We start from the raw sequence: 20,411 nt of genomic DNA on the forward strand, positions 1-20,411 counted from the left end.
ATATGTAACTGAATCAGAATGGTGAAGCAATATTGAAATCTATTAGCTTTATTTTGTATAGCATTTTTTTCTCTTCTTTACTTTGCTAAATGAACTTTGTATATTGTTTAGATGATCGAAATAAATTAAAAAACAAACAAATAGAATTAAGTGTAAGTTTAATATAAAATGTGTATTTGGCAACATCATGGTTGGACTAATCATCACAAATGTAACTCTACTGTCTTTCACTTGTCACACTGGTCACAACATATGACATTTATTCACATTAACAATCATTATAGGAAGATTGTGTAGTTGCAACCCAGCCCTGGAATTTAAACTCTTAATATTGTATATCATAATTTGATGTCTTTCCCATTATGTGTTTCTTAGTATTTTGTTCTGGCCTAAACAGGATTATATAACATTTTGGTATAAAAATGCAGAAAAGTAGTCCAAAGCTGGAAGCCAAAATAGCAAATATTTCTACAGCCACAATAAACTTTCCGGGTGAGCTGATATAGGCGGGGATAAATGTGATCCAAACTGCACAGAATATCAGCATGCTAAAGGTTATAAATTTTGCTTCATTAAAATTATCAGGCAGCTTTCGAGCCAAAAATGCAATTGCAAAACATGATATAGCCAGAAATCCTATATATCCTAGAACAGCGCAGAACCCTACAGCTGTGCCTGTATCACACTCTAAAATGATTCTGTCCTTATACAGTATGAAATTCCTAAAAGGAAAAGGTGGGTTTATTGTTAACCAAAGTATGCATATCAAAACCTGTATAAAAGTAAAGACCAGAACACTGAGTCTCTGCTGTAGAGGGCCAAACCATTTCATCACATTTGTCCCTGGAAGTGTAGCTCTGAAGGCCATTAAAACTACTATTGTTTTACCAAGAACACAAGAGATGCAGAGGACAAAGGTGATGCCAAATGCTGTGTGTCGCAGCATGCAGGACAATTTGGTTGGCCGTCCGATGAAGGTCAGAGAGCACAGGAAACACAGAGTTAAGGAGAAGAGCAGCAGGAAGCTCAGCTCAGAGTTGTTTGCCCTTACTACTGGGGTTTCTCTGTGACAGTAGAAGACTAATGTTGTAACCATAGTTAGAAAAACTCCCAGCAATGAAAATAACACTAACACCAACCCTAGAATTTCATCATATGCCAGGAATTCTACTTCTTTGGGGATGCAGGCGTCTCGTTGTTTGTTTGACCAGTACTCTGGTGAGCATTTCGCACAGTGTATTGAATCTGCAAAATGAAAAATAAAGTAGGGAATTATCAAACAAACAACCTTTATTTGTCACATACACAATCATACAGAGTACAACATGTAGTGAAATGCTTGTGTCCGAGCTACGGTCAGACACAGACATAGCCGCGCCATTCCAGCATGGATGGTCTAGCCAGGACCCTTACTGGATAGTGGGTGGGAATTGAACTTGCAATTCCCACTCCAAAGGTGTGTAGTCTTACCAATACAGTATCCAGCTGCTTAATTTTCTTTGTTTCTTTTGCTATTTCTTCACCTGTCACATTACTGATCTCTCCTTCTGGGCAGGGTATGCAGTCATAACAGCAGACTGGCTTTCCTTTCTGAAGGACCTTATGTGTTCCAGGGAGACACATCTCACTGCACACTGACACAGGCACCTCCTACAGGCATAACAACAATCATATTCATTTTGTACTATCTTTATAGTTAAATAAGAATTTAAAAAACATAAAAGTTAACATTTATATGAAGATTTCAAACTTCAGTTTCTATGTTACCTCAGTCAACCCATTGCCCCAGACAACCGGGATGTTGTTCATGACAAATTGATTTCTCTCTGGAAGAGACGCATCAAAAATGCCAATGGTTCTTCCCTCCATTGTTCCTCGAATTGTAAACTGTAAATTAACAAGTTCATATCTTGCTGGGGTGTCACCATTTTTGTTAAAATACACCCTTTCCCCTTCTTTTGTTGTAAAATTTACAGTGTTAAGATACCGTAAGACCTAAAAATGAAATTCCATAGAAATTAAATTAAGCATTTCAACTCTTATCATATTGTCAGAATGAACTGACAGTCACTCACTTGCCATGGTTTAATGTGTTTGGGGTCAATGCAGCTCCCATTAGAAAAGGACAGTTGATCATTATCACATTTGATCAGCATGTCGAGAGCATGAGCCACTGCGTAAACTGACTTGTAGACATTATCAGTAAATCTGAGCTCAGACACATCAGTGAACTGTGATTCAATGTTTTCCAAGCTCTCATGGCCACTACATGGCTGTTTTTGAGTGTTTACAGTTCTATTGAGAGAGCAGTCAAACACTTCTTCCCAGAATTCCCTAACAAACTGACTATCGGGGAACTGTGAGGGGTAGAGCTGCTTTAGATACTCCTCTAGCCCTGAGATCTTAGCTTTAGGGCTGGTGAAGCCTAATGAGCCCCCCAGGATTTTGTGTCCCTCACTGTCAGTCAGAGAGTGATCTGTGATCCATGCATCACTGCCAATCCACTGGAGTCCTGTAATGCTATGCGTGTACAGCTCAGTAGCCAGCAATTTAATTTCTCTGTGAGACATAAAAGCAATAATAACTTTGGAAGTGGACTGCTTAATGATTTCTATTATTCTCTGTAGTCTGTTTGGTGGATCTGATGATGAAAATGCTTCAGAATACTCAATACACACTCCATATTCTTTTGCAGCTTGGATAAATGCTGCTATGCCATTGAAGCCATATTCATTATCCACAGCTAACGCCCCAACCCAGGACCATCCAAAGTGCTTGACAAGCTTGGCAAGAGCTCTGCTCTGGTAGTAGTCACTGGGAATAGTTCTGAAAAAGGTAGGGTACTCTTTCCTGTTGCTCAGACAGGCACAGGTGGCAAAATGGCTGATCTGCATTGAAATATACAAATATCTGAATAGCATTGGCAGAGCAAACATTAAATATTGCCATTTTAGGCTTATGCATTACCTGTAGCTATAATTTTACTCTTCCAATTTTGCGAAAGAACTGTAGAGGTGCAAAAGTGCAATATGAAAAGTGAAATTATACTTCAATGACTTGTTTTCTTTGACTTACCACAGGTATCTGAAACCTTCCAACAACCTGTGCAAATGCAATAGTTGGGCTTGATCCAGAATGTCCCAAGATTGCTTGCACCGTCTCAGTGCAGGTGTCCTCACGGAGTTGTCTATTTAACCCACTCAGCAGTGTCAGTGCTGCTCTCAGTATGTCCATGGTTCCACAGTTATCATAAATCTTATAGCCAAGTTTAATATTAGACAGCATGTGGGGATTTTTGTTGATTTCATTTATGGCAAAGATCATTGTTTGAGCAAATTGAAATTCTCTAAAATTAAAGCTGTAATTATTAATAAAAGTAACAAAAACTTTATGTTAAAGGTTCCAATTTAGAACAAAATACACACAAGCATAAACTATTTAAAATGAAATGTAAATTTAACACATTTCTCATATAAAATAGGATATAGGATAAACAATACATACTTTTTGCATTTTCGAAATTCTGGCATTGTCTGAAATGTGTTAGTTACATAATCCTGGCCTGTGCGAAATGAAAAAATGCCTCCAATAATAAGATCCCCATCCTGGGTTAGTTCAGGTGGTTGTGCCAAGCCTTGCAGCTGACATGCAGAATTTCCTTTCTCCAGTAATAGAATGAAGAGTAGCAGTCTCAATAATACCATATCTCTGCTGTTGCCTGAACATTACCCCAATCAGCTTTACAGTTCATACTGGAGCTTTATACACTTTTCAAGTTGTCATGGCTCAATGTAGCCTCTAGAGACATATGCACACCTTAGGCAAAAGATGTTTTGATCACAGTTTTATTAGCATTATAGTATATTGTATAATTCATATGGCATACAATATAAGGCTAATATATTTATATGATCTAATCACAGTTGTTTTCAACGATATACTGCATTCATGCTATGACTGGACAGGTATTTCAGTAACTTCAGAGAACCATCTATTCAGTTTGGCTAACAATTATGTATAAATGTTACAAACACAAAGAAAACATTGTTTTCATTTTTCAAAATAAATGGGGTGCCTTCTTCCCCATCATGTTCTTCTTGGTATTCTTTTCTGGTTTCAGTAAGATGATATAACATTTGGGCATGAAAATGCAAATCAGCAGTCCAAAACTGGAAGCAAGTATAGCAAATACTTCTACAGCAACACTGAACTTTCCTGGAGAGCTGACATATGCCGGGATAAATGTAATCCATACTGCACAGAAAATCAGCATGCTGAAAGTGATGAACTTGGCTTCGTTGAAATTATCGGGTAGTTTCCGAGCCAGAAAAGCAAAAATGAAACATAAGACAGACAAAAGTCCAATGTAGCCAAGAACAGCCCAATACCCTACAGCTGAGCCTAGAGCACACTCTAAAATAATTTTGTCCTTAAATTCTTTAAAATTCTTAAATGGAAACGGAGGACAAATTGTTAACCAGACAATGCATATGATAACTTGTACAAGAGTGAATACCAGAACACAGAGCCTTTGTTGTGTCTGCCCAAACCATTTCATCATATTACTACCAGGAAGTTTAGCTCTGAAGGCCATTAAAACCACTATTGTTTTTCCCAAAACACAAGAGATACAGAGGACAAAGGTGATGCCAAACGCTGTGTGCCGTAGCATGCAGGACCATTCGGAGGGCTGACCGATGAAGGTCAGAGAACACAGGAAGCACAGAGTTAAGGAGAAGAGCAGCAGGAAGCTCAGTTCAGAGTTGTTTGCTCTCACAATAGGAGTTTTTCTGTGTTTGAAGAAAATTAACACCACACCAGCAGTTGTGCATGTCCCAAATACAGATGCTGCAGTGAGCAGTGCTCCCATAATTTCTTCATACGATAGAAACACTGCTTCCTTCTTTATACATGCATCTCTTCTCTCATTTGACCAATATTCAGGGAGACATCTCACACAGGTGACTGAATCTGCCAAAAAAATATCAACATATTACAAATCACCCCTGACACTCATCTCCAACCACTGCATACAGGCTCTTCACTCTTCTTCACCTCTCTTCTGCACCGTCTTTTGCTTTGGAAAGTTGATCCCAGGTATTTCAATTCATCTGCCTTCACTATCTCTACTCCTTGCATTTTCATTTTTACACCCATCCCTCTTTCATTTACTCGCTTCCACTGGCTTTCATTCCTCATCTCTCCAGTGTATACCTCTACTTCTCTAGATATAGGCACCATACAATAACTTTGCTTAATTATTAAATAAATTAAAAACAGTTCCAGTCTTACATGACAGATAGTCCTGAAAGAAAAACCGAAACAGTAAAGCAAGAACTTAACATAACCAAACAATGATAAAATTTTTGTTTTGAGGCACAGCGAGCAAAAGAAATACAAAAGTGTACACTGAATATAACACTTGTAACATAACCTGTAATGTTGCTGATCTCTCCTTCTGCACATCTTATACAGTCATAGCAGCAAACAGGCCTTCCTTTCTGGAGAACCTTGCGTGTTCCTGGAGGACATTTCTCACTACAAACTGACACAGGAACCTGCATGAACAAAGGCATTATGAGAAAAACATGTATAATATTGCCCTTACAGCCATGCTAATAAAATGTATTTAATACTAGAGCCAATAGATGTTTATATCTCCTGTGCCAAACTATTTTATTAAAATGGAATTTGTAATTATTGTAATTAATTAGAATGATACCTTACCTGATTTGAGTTTCTTGCCCAAATTAAAGACTTGTTTTGCAGATATAGCTGTTTTTCTGCAGCTAATGATATATCATAAAGACCAACTGTGACAAACTCCACAATACCATTTTCTCTTGGCTGCCAGTTTATAATTTCATATTTTGCGGCTGGATCTCCATTCTCATTAAAGTAAACCTCCTCTCCTTCCTTTGTTTTGAAGTAAATGTTTTTTATGTGCTGTAAAATCTATAAAACAACATTAATTTATTTAATTACCTGAGAAAAACTTTGCAAACTAACTGGCTATAGGACATGGATAATAAATTATTTTTTCAAACTGTGAAAACATTTTTTTTTATCAGTGATTGTTATTGTGTAATGTGATAACTTATAATTGAAATTATTAAAAAGCTCACCGTGAATGGGTCTAGTGGCACAGTTTTGTTACATGTTTTATTACAGCTGAGGATGTTGTGAAGTGCATGGGCCACTGCATACACTCCTTTGTAGACATTGTTAAAGATAGGCATGAGAGACATGTCAGTGTAGCTGTTTTGAACTCCAGTCACATCTTCATCTCCAGTACACTCTCTCTGAATGTCTGATGATGATTTTGACTGCCTAAACCTACAGTTAAATAATGCCTCCCAGAACTCAGTAAACAATTCATTATTAGATGAATTGAGTGGCTTCAGATTAAGCATGAACTCTCTCAGGCCACTGACATGTGCTTTTGGAATGGAAAGGCCTATGGCACCATTCAGTATGTGATGTATATCCAGTGCTGCTATTTCAGAATCAACTATCCATCCCTCACTACCTACCCACTGGTATTCAGTCAAATTGTGCTGGGACATCCCATACATTAGCACATCCATATCCATGTGTGAGAGAAAGGCAACGATCACCTTGGAGGTTGAAGCCTTTATAATGTCAATTATCTTTTGTATTTTGTCTGCTGGATCTGTCCTGAAAAAAGATACAGAATACTCTAGACAGATGCCCAGCTGCTGTGCAGTTTCTGTGAATGTAGCCATGCCATTATTTCCATAATCATCATTGGTTCGAATAGCTCCAACCCAAGTCCATCCAAAATACTTGACCAAATGGGCCAGGGCTCTGCTCTGGTAGTAGTCACTGGGTATTGTTCTGAGGAAGGATGGGTACTTGGTTTTGTCACTGAGACAAGCACATGTGGCAAAGTGGCTGATCTAATAGAGAAAAAGTCCAAAATATAACATTAACACTTGAATTTTTTGCCACAAACGGTGAAGAAATTAAGTAGAAAAAAAAGTAGAACATTGACAGTTGAATGTGCATAGTTGCAAATATTTTTATTAGCTATTCTACCTACCATTGGTATATAAAATGGCCCAAGGACAGTAGCTATTGCCATGCAAGGGGAGGAAGATGTCTCTCCAATTATGGCCTGCACTTGTGAAGGTCTGGTACATGGTCTCTCAGATTGCCCAGCAACAATTTCATTACCATTAGTCAGCGTCAGTGCAACTTTTACACTTCTTGCCATGGAGCCACAAGCATCATAGATTTTGTAGCCTAGAGAGACTCCTGGCAGTAGGTCTGTACTATTATTAATCTCCTCAATGGCAAAAAGCATAGCCTGAGCAAACTGGAAGCCTCTGAAACTCAAACTTGATTCGATTTGAGATATGGAATTAAAACCAAATTATCTTTAAATCAGAAACAGTGGTATTACAAAAGCAAGTATGTATTATCTCAATACTCAGTATTTCACATACCTGGTACATTGCAGTGGCAGTGGTTTATGCAAGTAGGTGTCCATTCTGTCTTTCCAACTGCTGTGAAATGAGAAGATCCCCCCTAATATAATATTACCATCCTGAGACAGTTGGGGGTTTTCAGGATCCCCCATTTGCCTGCACACTTGTTCATCAGCCTGAGAGAAAGACACCACCAATAACACTTGTAAAATTGCCCAACCCTGCTGTGGCCAGCTATGCATTGATGTCATGCTGTCAGTGAGAAATAAAACACTGGATTGCATCACATGTGCCTTTAGATACATTTGAATCTTAAACTTGTATTTATGCATTTTTGGAGTAACATGAGAAATAATGGAGTAGCGATGACTCATTTCTGTCGACCTATAGGTGGAGCAAGAAGAGAGACATACCCAAATGAAAAAAATAGTACGTTTTTCTTATCTAATCTGCTTTGCTTTGTCCTTCCTTTTTATTTTTTTATTTCACCAACTCCTGGGGAAATTTTAGTATATTCACTATTATATACAAGGTTAGTTTATAATTGACAACAATCATAAATTGAACAGTGAAATTTTATTTTTTACATAGATTTTTTAGATTATAGGCATACAATTAATATCAGAAAATATATTTTAAATCAAATATTAAAATGTTAACTGTTAAATTTACTTAACCATAATGGAAATTAAGATCAGAGTCAGTAAAATTTCACCACAGTCATACAGTCAATTTTCAAAAAAAATCTAAAGCATTCGTTCTAAAATTTTTAAATCTGATATTTATTGCAACTCACACAAGCCCCAAATCATGACTTTAATTACAACATTAAAGGGGGGGGGGGGATTACTTTTTCATGTAAGGTCACGTAGGTTTGGGTATCTTTTTTACCTTAATAAATGAAATCATTGTTTACATTTTATATTTTTTTTTAAACCCAGAGGTGTGAAGAATATGTAAAAAGAAAAAATCAAGATGGGGTCATATTTTTTTTAAGCCACTCAACAAATCACAAATTTCCCTCAAGAGTCTTTGAAGGTCCTGAGTTGGGATAATTATCATGAAAAATCCCAGAAAGGTGATTCTGTTCATCTTTACGCAATGTTATAATTGGGAGAAACATTTCAACACTCATCCTGACTCTCATCCTGACTCCCCTAGTCCCCATTGCTTGCTAGTTCCCCAACTTTATGAACAGTACATTTACATGACAATTAACACCATCACATAACAATGATCCACATGATCAGTTTCATGATTGGTGATAAGTAATGTCCCTTATTCATAGCTACCATAGGGCTGGGAATGGCTGCAATCACAGCATTGTAAAACAGTGAAAGATTTAATATTAGGCCTTCTCCTTGGTTCAGAGATGGATATTTCCGTTTTACATAAATTAACTCCTTAACTCCTCACTCAAATTCATCTCTAGGATATACACATCTTCATCATTAAAAGAGTGACTACTGGCACACAGGCTAAAGTAGACTGCACAGTCCTGGCTTGATGAGGAACCTCTTCTGTTTTGTGTTATTTGTTTAGCCAGAATTTGTCTACTGTCTTTAATGTCTAATTCACACCCATCCTCTCAACCAAAATTGCTTAGTTTGGACCTTAGGAACTAAACACAGGAGTGTGCCATTGTTTTGTGGGATTTTGCTTGCTTGGTGGCCCTAGCAGATGATTTCATTTGTAGGCTTTTGGGTTTAATCCCACTCTGTCTGCATCTGACCCTGAATATCATCTGTTTCCTACAGGCTCTCTTCTTATGTGCTGTGTGTTCATACTCAAGTAACTGGTTTAGGCAGTCCTTTGATGATACATACTGAGCAATCAAGCCCAATAATTATTTCCCAGTTTGCTTAAATCGGTACACATTGCCATTATGACTTATGCACATGTAAATATCAACGGCCAGAAAAATGACCATATGACTCATTATTTTGCAATATCCCCCAAGGCAACTGTAGCACAATTGTACTGTTTATATAGTATTACCAAAACAAAACAAAACAAATTTCAAATTAATGGGGTGCCTTCTTTCCCATCATGTTCTTCTTGGTATTCTTCTCTGGTTTCAGTAAAATTATATAACATTTGGGTATGAAGATGCAAATTAGCAGTCCAAAACTGGAAGCAAGTATAGCAAATATTTCTACAGCAACACTGAACTTCCCAGGGGAGCTGACATATGCTGGGATAAATGTAATCCATACTGCACAGAATATCAGCATGCTGAAAGTAATAAACTTGGCTTCGTTGAAATTATCAGGTAGTTTCCGAGCCAGAAATGCAAAAATGAAACATAAAATGGCCAAGATTCCTATATATCCAAGCACAGCCCAATACCCTACAGCTGATCCCAGAGCACACTCTAAGATGATTTTATCTTTGAATTCCTTAAAATTCTTAAATGGAAAAGGAGGAGAATTTGTTAACCAAATGATACAAATGATAACTTGTATCAGAGTGAATCCCAAAACACACAGCCTTTGTTGTGTGTGTCCAAACAATTTCATATTGCTATCTGGACGTGTAGCTCTAAAGGCCATTAAAACAAGTATTGTTTTTCCCAAAACACAAGAGATACAGAGGACAAAGGTGATGCCAAATGCTACATGTCGGAGCATGCAGGACCAATCAGAGGGCTGACCGATGAAGGTCAGAGAGCACAGGAAGCACAGAATTAAGGAGAAGAGCAGCAGGAAGCTCAGTTCAGAGTTGTTTGCCCTGACAATAGGAGTTTTTCTGTGTTTGAAGAAAATTAGCGCCACACCAGCAGTTGTGCATGTTCCAAATACAGATGCTGCAGTGAGCAGTGCTCCCATAATTTCTTCATATGACAGAAAAACTGCTTCCTTCTTTATACAAGCATCTCTTCTCTCATTTGACCAATATTCAGGGAGACATCTCACACAGGTGACAGAATCTGCCAAAAAATAAAATGAAATTTATATATATATATACATATATAGCTCGACCTCAATAACAGATAATTGATGGACAGTACCACAAAGATATCACAACAGTATGACAACTACATGATCATTCAACAGTACTATGATTCAGTCATAATTTAGTTTGGTTAACTATTAAATAAACTCATAAGAATACCATTGAGTACATGACAAATGTTCTTGAAAGCATTATGTCAGGACATTAATGTTGATTAAAATTTCTATCAATATGCAAATTATTAAAGTTATGTCTGGTTGCATGTACTTTTAATTTAATTACTTATATTTAATCAAGAAGAAAAACACAAAGATTTAACATGGCCAAATGTCAAACCATGACATTTATGTTTTGTGGCAAAGCTAGTAACAAAAATGCAAAAGATTACATTAAATATATCAGTAAACCTGTAATGTTGCTGATCTCTCCTTCTGCACATCTTATACAGTCATAGCAACAAACAGGCCTTCCTTTCTGGAGAACTTTACGTGTTCCTGGAGGACATTTTTCACTGCAAATTGACACAGGCACCTGCATGAACAGAAGCATTATGAGAAAAAAAAAATGTATGTATAATATTGTCCTTGCAACCATGAATTGTTAATTTTGATGAATTATGGAACATTAAAGTTCATATAGGTTTTGCTGGGATTAAATAATTTGCAGTGCCTCAATAATGCTATACTTTTTATTAATAAGGGTTACGAAGTTATATAGTGTAGTATTAAGTGGACACAGCCCTGAAAAATAAAGGCATTAGACCATGTGTCCTTGGGGAGTAGAAAGCTATAGACTCGCTCACGCTTGCCTGGGAAAATGTAGATAAGAAGGGACCATCTCTAGTGGAAAGTTACTGAGACACTGTTGTTTAAACTAGAATGATAGAGCTTCTTTAATAAAACTGTTAGGGGCACACCACCATTTTGAGATCCACGGCAACGTGTCATGCAGGACGCATCTCCCATCTAGAAGTAATAAAGTGTTAAATGGTCTACTGAGCAGTGTTTTGTCTTCCATTGGATGCCTCTGAGGAATCGAAAGAACTCGGTGAAGTGTTGATATTTACAGTTTAAAAGCCTTGTGCCAAATTATTTTATTAAAATGGAATTACTGATTATTAAAATTAGTTAGACTGATACCTTACCTGCTTTGAGTTTCTTGCCCAAATTAAAGACTTGTTTTGCAGATGCAGCTGTTTTTCTGGAGCTAAAGATGCATCATAAAGACCAACTGTTACAAATTCCACAACGCCGTTTTCTCTTGGCTGCCAGTTTATAATTTCATATTTTGCTGCTGGATCTCCATTCTCATCAAAGTAAACCTCATCGCCTTCTTTTGTTTTGAAGTAAATGTTTTTTATGTGCTGTAAAATCTATAAAAAGGCATTAATTTATTTAATTACCCATCAGTAATTTGGCAAAAAGATGAGATGTAACTGGCAAAAGAACAAAAAATATCAATTTAATGTACTTTAAAAATATATATAAAAACATTTTTTTTATTGATTGTTATTGTGTAATGTTAAAACTATACTTTGAGTTATTAAAAAGCTCACCGTGAATGGATCTAGCGGAACAGCTTTGTTACATGTTTTGTTACATTTGAGGATATTGTGAAGGGCATGGGCCACAGCATACACTCCTTTATAGACGTTGTTAAAGATAGGCATGAGAGACATATCAGTGTAGCTGTTTTGAACTCCGTTCAGATCTTCATCTCCAGTACACTCTCTCTGAATGTTTGCTGATGACTTTGACTGCCTAAACTTACAGTTAAATAATGCCTCCCAGAACTCGGTAAACAGTCCATCATTAGATGAATTCAGTGGCTTCATATCCAGCATGAACTCTCTCAGGCCGCTGACATGTGCTTTTGGAATAGAAAGGCCTATGGCACCATTCAGTATGTGATGTATATCCATTGCAGCTATTTGAGAATCAGCTATCCAGCCCTCGCTACCTACCCACTGGTATTCAGTCAAATTATGCTGGGATAATACATGTATTAGCACATCCATATCCATGTGTGACATAAAGGCAACAATCACCTTGGAAGTTGAAGTTTTGACAGTGTCAATTATCTCTTGTATTTTGTCTGATGGATCTGTCCTGAAAAAAGATACAGAATACTCCAGACAGATGCCCAGCTGCTGTGCAGTTTCTGTGAATGTAGCCATGCCATTATTTCCATAATCATCATTATTTCTAATAGCTCCAACCCAAGTCCATCCAAAATACTTGACCAAATGGGCCAGGGCTCTGCTCTGGTAGTAGTCACTGGGTATTGTTCTGAGGAAGGATGGGTACTTGGTTTTGTCACTGAGACAAGCACATGTGGCAAAGTGGCTGATCTAAAAGAAAAAGTCCTAAGTAGAACATTCACACTTGCATTTTTTGCCACAAATATTTATTATTAGCTATCTCACCCACCATTGGTATATAAAATGGCCCAAGGACAGTAGCTATTGCCATGCAAGGAGAGGAAGATGTCTCTCCAATTATGGCTTGCACTTGTGAAGGTCTGGTACATGCCGTCTTGGATAGTGCAGCAACAACTGTATTATCAGTAGTCAATGCCAATGCAACTCTTACACTTCTTGCAATGGAGCCACATTCATCATAGATTTTGTAGCCTAAAGAGACTCCTGGCAGTAGGTCTGTACTATTATTAATCTCTTCAATGGCAAAAAGCATAGCCTGAGCAAACTGGAAGCCTCTGAAATTCAAACTTGATTCAATTTGAAATATGGAATTAAAACCAAATGACGTTTAAACCAGAAACAGTGGTATGACAAAAGCATATACGATTATCTTAATACTCAGTACTTCACATACCTGGTACATTGCAGTGGCAGTGGTTTATGCAAGTAGGTGTCCATTCTGTCTTTCCAACTGCTGTAAAATGAGAAGATCCCCCCTAATACCATATTACCATCCTGAGATAGTTGGGGGTTTTCAGGATCCCCCATTTGCCTGCATACTTGTTCATCAGCCTGAGAGAAAGACACCACCAATAACACTTGTAAAATTGCCCAACCCTGCTGTGGCCAGCTATGCATTGATGTCATGCTGTCAGTGAGAAATAAAACACTGGATTGCATCACATGTGCCTTTAGATACATTTGAATCTTAAACTGGTATTTATGCATTTTTGGAGTAACATGAGCAATAATGGAGTAGCGATGACTCATTTCTGTCGACCTATAGGTGGAGCAAGAAGAGAGACATACCCAAATGAAAAAAATAGTACGTTTTTCTTATCTAATCTGCTTTGCTTTGTCCTTCCTTTTTATTTTTTTATTTCACCAACTCCTGGGGAAATTTTAGTATATTCACTATTATATACAAGGTTAGTTTATAATTGACAACAATCATAAATTGAACAGTGAAATTTTATTTTTTACATAGATTTTTTAGATTATAGACATACAATTAATATCAGAAAATATATTTTAAATCAAATATTAAAACGTTAACTGTTAAATTTACTTAACCATAATGGAAATTAAGATCAGAGTCAGTAAAATTTCACCATAGTCATACAGTCAATTTTCAAAGAAAATCTAAAGCATTCGTTCTAAAATTTTTAAATCTGATATTTATTGCAACTCACACAAGCCTCAAATCATGACTTTAATTACAACATTAAAAGGGGGGGGGGGGGGGGGGGATTACTTTTTCATGTAAGGTCACGTAGGTTTGGGTATCTTTTTTACCTTAATAAATGAAATCATTGTTTACATTTTATATTTTTTTTTAAACCCAGAGGTGTGAAGAATATGTAAAAAGAAAAAATCAAGATGGGGTCATATTTTTTTTAAGCCACTCAACAAATCACAAATTTGCCTCAAGAGTCTTTGAAGGTCCTGAGTTGGGATAATTATCATGAAAAATCCCAGAAAGGTGATTCTGTTCATCTTTACGCAATGTTATAATTGGGAGAAACATTTCAACACTCATCCTGACTCTCATCCTGACTCCCCTAGTCCCCATTGCTTGCTAGTTCTCCAACTTTATGAACAGTACATTTACATGACAATTAACACCATCACATAACAATGATCCACATGATCAGTTTCATGATTGGTGATAAGTAATGTCCCTTATTCATAGCTACCATAGGGCCGGGAATGGCTGCAATCACAGCATTGTAAAACAGTGAAAGATTTAATATTAGGCCTTCTCCTTGGTTCAGAGATGGATATTTCCGTTTTACATAAATTAACTCCTTAACTCCTCACTCAAATTCATCTCTAGGATATACACATCTTCATCATTAAAAGAGTGACTACTGGCACACAGGCTAAAGTAGACTGCACAGTCCTGGCTTGATGAGGAACCTCTTCTGTTTTGTGTTATTTGTTTAGCCAGAATTTGTCTACTGTCTTTAATGTCTAATTCACACCCATCCTCTCAACCAAAATTGCTTAGTTTGGACCTTAGGAACTAAACACAGGAGTGTGCCATTGTTTTGTGGGATTTTGCTTGCTTGGTGGCCCTAGCAGATGATTTCATTTGTAGGCTTTTGGGTTTAATCCCACTCTGTCTGCATCTGACCCTGAATATCATCTGTTTCCTACAGGCTCTCTTCTTATGTGCTGTGTGTTCATACTCAAGTAACTGGTTTAGGCAGTCCTTTGATGATACATACTGAGCAATCAAGCCCAATAATTATTTCCCAGTTTGCTTAAATCGGTACACATTGCCATTATGACTTATGCACATGTAAATATCAACGGCCAGAAAAATGACCATATGACTCATTATTTTGCAATATCCCCCAAGGCAACTGTAGCACAATTGTACTGTTTATATAGTATTACCAAAACAAAACAAAACAAATTTCAAATTAATGGGGTGCCTTCTTTCCCATCATGTTCTTCTTGGTATTCTTCTCTGGTTTCAGTAAAATTATATAACATTTGGGTATGAAGATGCAAATTAGCAGTCCAAAACTGGAAGCAAGTATAGCAAATATTTCTACAGCAACACTGAACTTCCCAGGGGAGCTGACATATGCTGGGATAAATGTAATCCATACTGCACAGAATATCAGCATGCTGAAAGTAATAAACTTGGCTTCGTTGAAATTATCAGGTAGTTTCCGAGCCAGAAATGCAAAAATGAAACATAAAATGGCCAAGATTCCTATATATCCAAGCACAGCCCAATACCCTACAGCTGATCCCAGAGCACACTCTAAGATGATTTTATCTTTGAATTCCTTAAAATTCTTAAATGGAAAAGGAGGAGAATTTGTTAACCAAATGATACAAATGATAACTTGTATCAGAGTGAATCCCAAAACACACAGCCTTTGTTGTGTGTGTCCAAACAATTTCATATTGCTATCTGGACGTGTAGCTCTAAAGGCCATTAAAACAAGTATTGTTTTTCCCAAAACACAAGAGATACAGAGGACAAAGGTGATGCCAAATGCTACATGTCGGAGCATGCAGGACCAATCAGAGGGCTGACCGATGAAGGTCAGAGAGCACAGGAAGCACAGAATTAAGGAGAAGAGCAGCAGGAAGCTCAGTTCAGAGTTGTTTGCCCTGACAATAGGAGTTTTTCTGTGTTTGAAGAAAATTAGCGCCACACCAGCAGTTGTGCATGTTCCAAATACAGATGCTGCAGTGAGCAGTGCTCCCATAATTTCTTCATATGACAGAAAAACTGCTTCCTTCTTTATACAAGCATCTCTTCTCTCATTTGACCAATATTCAGGGAGACATCTCACACAGGTGACAGAATCTGCCAAAAAATAAAATGAAATTTATATATATATATACATATATAGCTCGACCTCAATAACAGATAATTGATGGACAGTACCACAAAGATATCACAACAGTATGACAACTACATGATCATTCAACAGTACTATGATTCAGTCATAATTTAGTTTGGTTAACTATTAAATAAACTCATAAGAATACCATTGAGTACATGACAAATGTTCTTGAAAGCATTATGTCAGGACATTAATGTTGATTAAAATTTCTATCAATATGCAAATTATTAAAGTTATGTCTGGTTGCATGTACTTTTAATTTAATTACTTATATTTAATCAAGAAGAAAAACACAAAGATTTAACATGGCCAAATGTCAAACCATGACATTTATGTTTTGTGGCAAAGCTAGTAACAAAAATGCAAAAGATTACATTAAATATATCAGTAAACCTGTAATGTTGCTGATCTCTCCTTCTGCACATCTTATACAGTCATAGCAACAAACAGGCCTTCCTTTCTGGAGAACTTTACGTGTTCCTGGAGGACATTTTTCACTGCAAATTGACACAGGCACCTGCATGAACAGAAGCATTATGAGAAAAAAAAAATGTATGTATAATATTGTCCTTGCAACCATGAATTGTTAATTTTGATGAATTATGGAACATTAAAGTTCATATAGGTTTTGCTGGGATTAAATAATTTGCAGTGCCTCAATAATGCTATACTTTTTATTAATAAGGGTTACGAAGTTATATAGTGTAGTATTAAGTGGACACAGCCCTGAAAAATAAAGGCATTAGACCATGTGTCCTTGGGGAGTAGAAAGCTATAGACTCGCTCACGCTTGCCTGGGAAAATGTAGATAAGAAGGGACCATCTCTAGTGGAAAGTTACTGAGACACTGTTGTTTAAACTAGAATGATAGAGCTTCTTTAATAAAACTGTTAGGGGCACACCACCATTTTGAGATCCACGGCAACGTGTCATGCAGGACGCATCTCCCATCTAGAAGTAATAAAGTGTTAAATGGTCTACTGAGCAGTGTTTTGTCTTCCATTGGATGCCTCTGAGGAATCGAAAGAACTCGGTGAAGTGTTGATATTTACAGTTTAAAAGCCTTGTGCCAAATTATTTTATTAAAATGGAATTACTGATTATTAAAATTAGTTAGACTGATACCTTACCTGCTTTGAGTTTCTTGCCCAAATTAAAGACTTGTTTTGCAGATGCAGCTGTTTTTCTGGAGCTAAAGATGCATCATAAAGACCAACTGTTACAAATTCCACAACGCCGTTTTCTCTTGGCTGCCAGTTTATAATTTCATATTTTGCTGCTGGATCTCCATTCTCATCAAAGTAAACCTCATCGCCTTCTTTTGTTTTGAAGTAAATGTTTTTTATGTGCTGTAAAATCTATAAAAAGGCATTAATTTATTTAATTACCCATCAGTAATTTGGCAAAAAGATGAGATGTAACTGGCAAAAGAACAAAAAATATCAATTTAATGTACTTTAAAAATATATATAAAAACATTTTTTTTATTGATTGTTATTGTGTAATGTTAAAACTATACTTTGAGTTATTAAAAAGCTCACCGTGAATGGATCTAGCGGAACAGCTTTGTTACATGTTTTGTTACATTTGAGGATATTGTGAAGGGCATGGGCCACAGCATACACTCCTTTATAGACGTTGTTAAAGATAGGCATGAGAGACATATCAGTGTAGCTGTTTTGAACTCCGTTCAGATCTTCATCTCCAGTACACTCTCTCTGAATGTTTGCTGATGACTTTGACTGCCTAAACTTACAGTTAAATAATGCCTCCCAGAACTCGGTAAACAGTCCATCATTAGATGAATTCAGTGGCTTCATATCCAGCATGAACTCTCTCAGGCCGCTGACATGTGCTTTTGGAATAGAAAGGCCTATGGCACCATTCAGTATGTGATGTATATCCATTGCAGCTATTTGAGAATCAGCTATCCAGCCCTCGCTACCTACCCACTGGTATTCAGTCAAATTATGCTGGGATAATACATGTATTAGCACATCCATATCCATGTGTGACATAAAGGCAACAATCACCTTGGAAGTTGAAGTTTTGACAGTGTCAATTATCTCTTGTATTTTGTCTGATGGATCTGTCCTGAAAAAAGATACAGAATACTCCAGACAGATGCCCAGCTGCTGTGCAGTTTCTGTGAATGTAGCCATGCCATTATTTCCATAATCATCATTATTTCTAATAGCTCCAACCCAAGTCCATCCAAAATACTTGACCAAATGGGCCAGGGCTCTGCTCTGGTAGTAGTCACTGGGTATTGTTCTGAGGAAGGATGGGTACTTGGTTTTGTCACTGAGACAAGCACATGTGGCAAAGTGGCTGATCTAAAAGAAAAAGTCCTAAGTAGAACATTCACACTTGCATTTTTTGCCACAAATATTTATTATTAGCTATCTCACCCACCATTGGTATATAAAATGGCCCAAGGACAGTAGCTATTGCCATGCAAGGAGAGGAAGATGTCTCTCCAATTATGGCTTGCACTTGTGAAGGTCTGGTACATGCCGTCTTGGATAGTGCAGCAACAACTGTATTATCAGTAGTCAATGCCAATGCAACTCTTACACTTCTTGCAATGGAGCCACATTCATCATAGATTTTGTAGCCTAAAGAGACTCCTGGCAGTAGGTCTGTACTATTATTAATCTCTTCAATGGCAAAAAGCATAGCCTGAGCAAACTGGAAGCCTCTGAAATTCAAACTTGATTCAATTTGAAATATGGAATTAAAACCAAATGACGTTTAAACCAGAAACAGTGGTATGACAAAAGCATATACGATTATCTTAATACTCAGTACTTCACATACCTGGTACATTGCAGTGGCAGTGGTTTATGCAAGTAGGTGTCCATTCTGTCTTTCCAACTGCTGTAAAATGAGAAGATCCCCCCTAATACCATATTACCATCCTGAGATAGTTGGGGGTTTTCAGGATCCCCCATTTGCCTGCATACTTGTTCATCAGCCTGAGAGAAAGACACCACCAATAACACTTGTAAAATTGCCCAACCCTGCTGTGGCCAGCTATGCATTGATGTCATGCTGTCAGTGAGAAATAAAACACTGGATTGCATCACATGTGCCTTTAGATACATTTGAATCTTAAACTGGTATTTATGCATTTTTGGAGTAACATGAGCAATAATGGAGTAGCGATGACTCATTTCTGTCGACCTATAGGTGGAGCAAGAAGAGAGACATACCCAAATGAAAAAAATAGTACGTTTTTCTTATCTAATCTGCTTTGCTTTGTCCTTCCTTTTTATTTTTTTATTTCACCAACTCCTGGGGAAATTTTAGTATATTCACTATTATATACAAGGTTAGTTTATAATTGACAACAATCATAAATTGAACAGTGAAATTTTATTTTTTACATAGATTTTTTAGATTATAGACATACAATTAATATCAGAAAATATATTTTAAATCAAATATTAAAACGTTAACTGTTAAATTTACTTAACCATAATGGAAATTAAGATCAGAGTCAGTAAAATTTCACCATAGTCATACAGTCAATTTTCAAAGAAAATCTAAAGCATTCGTTCTAAAATTTTTAAATCTGATATTTATTGCAACTCACACAAGCCTCAAATCATGACTTTAATTACAACATTAAAAGGGGGGGGGGGGGGGGGGGGGATTACTTTTTCATGTAAGGTCACGTAGGTTTGGGTATCTTTTTTACCTTAATAAATGAAATCATTGTTTACATTTTATATTTTTTTTTAAACCCAGAGGTGTGAAGAATATGTAAAAAGAAAAAATCAAGATGGGGTCATATTTTTTTTAAGCCACTCAACAAATCACAAATTTGCCTCAAGAGTCTTTGAAGGTCCTGAGTTGGGATAATTATCATGAAAAATCCCAGAAAGGTGATTCTGTTCATCTTTACGCAATGTTATAATTGGGAGAAACATTTCAACACTCATCCTGACTCTCATCCTGACTCCCCTAGTCCCCATTGCTTGCTAGTTCTCCAACTTTATGAACAGTACATTTACATGACAATTAACACCATCACATAACAATGATCCACATGATCAGTTTCATGATTGGTGATAAGTAATGTCCCTTATTCATAGCTACCATAGGGCCGGGAATGGCTGCAATCACAGCATTGTAAAACAGTGAAAGATTTAATATTAGGCCTTCTCCTTGGTTCAGAGATGGATATTTCCGTTTTACATAAATTAA

At 36.8% G+C, this 20,411-nt stretch overlaps 4 protein-coding genes across 5 annotated transcripts; all 4 read right to left on the minus strand.

The window, feature by feature from the left end:
* Window positions 1–325: 325 nt before the first annotated feature.
* LOC146373633 (extracellular calcium-sensing receptor-like) lies at window positions 326–3,653 on the minus strand. Of its 2 annotated transcripts, none has more exons than XM_084949727.1 (6): window positions 3,505–3,653; window positions 3,076–3,358; window positions 2,076–2,888; window positions 1,768–1,995; window positions 1,524–1,647; window positions 326–1,245 (listed from the first exon to the last, which is right to left on the minus strand). In XM_084949727.1, the coding sequence occupies exons 1-6, from the start codon at window positions 3,528–3,530 to the stop codon at window positions 326–328; spliced, it is 2,394 nt and encodes a 797-aa protein (XP_084805853.1). In that variant the 5' UTR covers window positions 3,531–3,653. The 2 variants fall into 2 exon arrangements, with proteins under 2 accessions (XP_084805853.1, XP_084805852.1); XM_084949726.1 differs by having other exon boundaries at window positions 1,524–1,650; window positions 3,505–3,530.
* A 404-nt stretch (window positions 3,654–4,057) lies between these two features.
* LOC146373634 (extracellular calcium-sensing receptor-like) lies at window positions 4,058–7,660 on the minus strand. Its single transcript, XM_084949731.1, has 6 exons — window positions 7,470–7,660; window positions 7,064–7,361; window positions 6,126–6,920; window positions 5,728–5,955; window positions 5,435–5,558; window positions 4,058–4,971 (listed from the first exon to the last, which is right to left on the minus strand). Exons 1-6 carry the CDS (start codon window positions 7,601–7,603, stop codon window positions 4,058–4,060), a joined length of 2,493 nt encoding a protein of 830 aa, XP_084805857.1. The 5' UTR covers window positions 7,604–7,660.
* A 1,815-nt stretch (window positions 7,661–9,475) lies between these two features.
* Window positions 9,476–13,431, minus strand: LOC146373635 (extracellular calcium-sensing receptor-like). Its single transcript, XM_084950124.1, has 6 exons — window positions 13,241–13,431; window positions 12,836–13,133; window positions 11,962–12,756; window positions 11,551–11,778; window positions 10,814–10,937; window positions 9,476–10,380 (listed from the first exon to the last, which is right to left on the minus strand). Exons 1-6 carry the CDS (start codon window positions 13,372–13,374, stop codon window positions 9,476–9,478), a joined length of 2,484 nt encoding a protein of 827 aa, XP_084806250.1. The 5' UTR covers window positions 13,375–13,431.
* A 1,823-nt stretch (window positions 13,432–15,254) lies between these two features.
* Window positions 15,255–19,195, minus strand: LOC146373636 (extracellular calcium-sensing receptor-like). Its single transcript, XM_084950125.1, has 6 exons — window positions 19,020–19,195; window positions 18,615–18,912; window positions 17,741–18,535; window positions 17,330–17,557; window positions 16,593–16,716; window positions 15,255–16,159 (listed from the first exon to the last, which is right to left on the minus strand). The coding sequence occupies exons 1-6, from the start codon at window positions 19,151–19,153 to the stop codon at window positions 15,255–15,257; spliced, it is 2,484 nt and encodes an 827-aa protein (XP_084806251.1). The 5' UTR covers window positions 19,154–19,195.
* Window positions 19,196–20,411: the final 1,216 nt, after the last annotated feature.

Source organism: Perissodus microlepis, chromosome 14 (assembly GCF_051167445.1).
Source record: "Perissodus microlepis isolate ML-2025 ecotype Zambia chromosome 14, ASM5116744v1, whole genome shotgun sequence".
Classification (NCBI taxonomy): Eukaryota; Metazoa; Chordata; class Actinopteri; order Cichliformes; family Cichlidae; genus Perissodus; species Perissodus microlepis.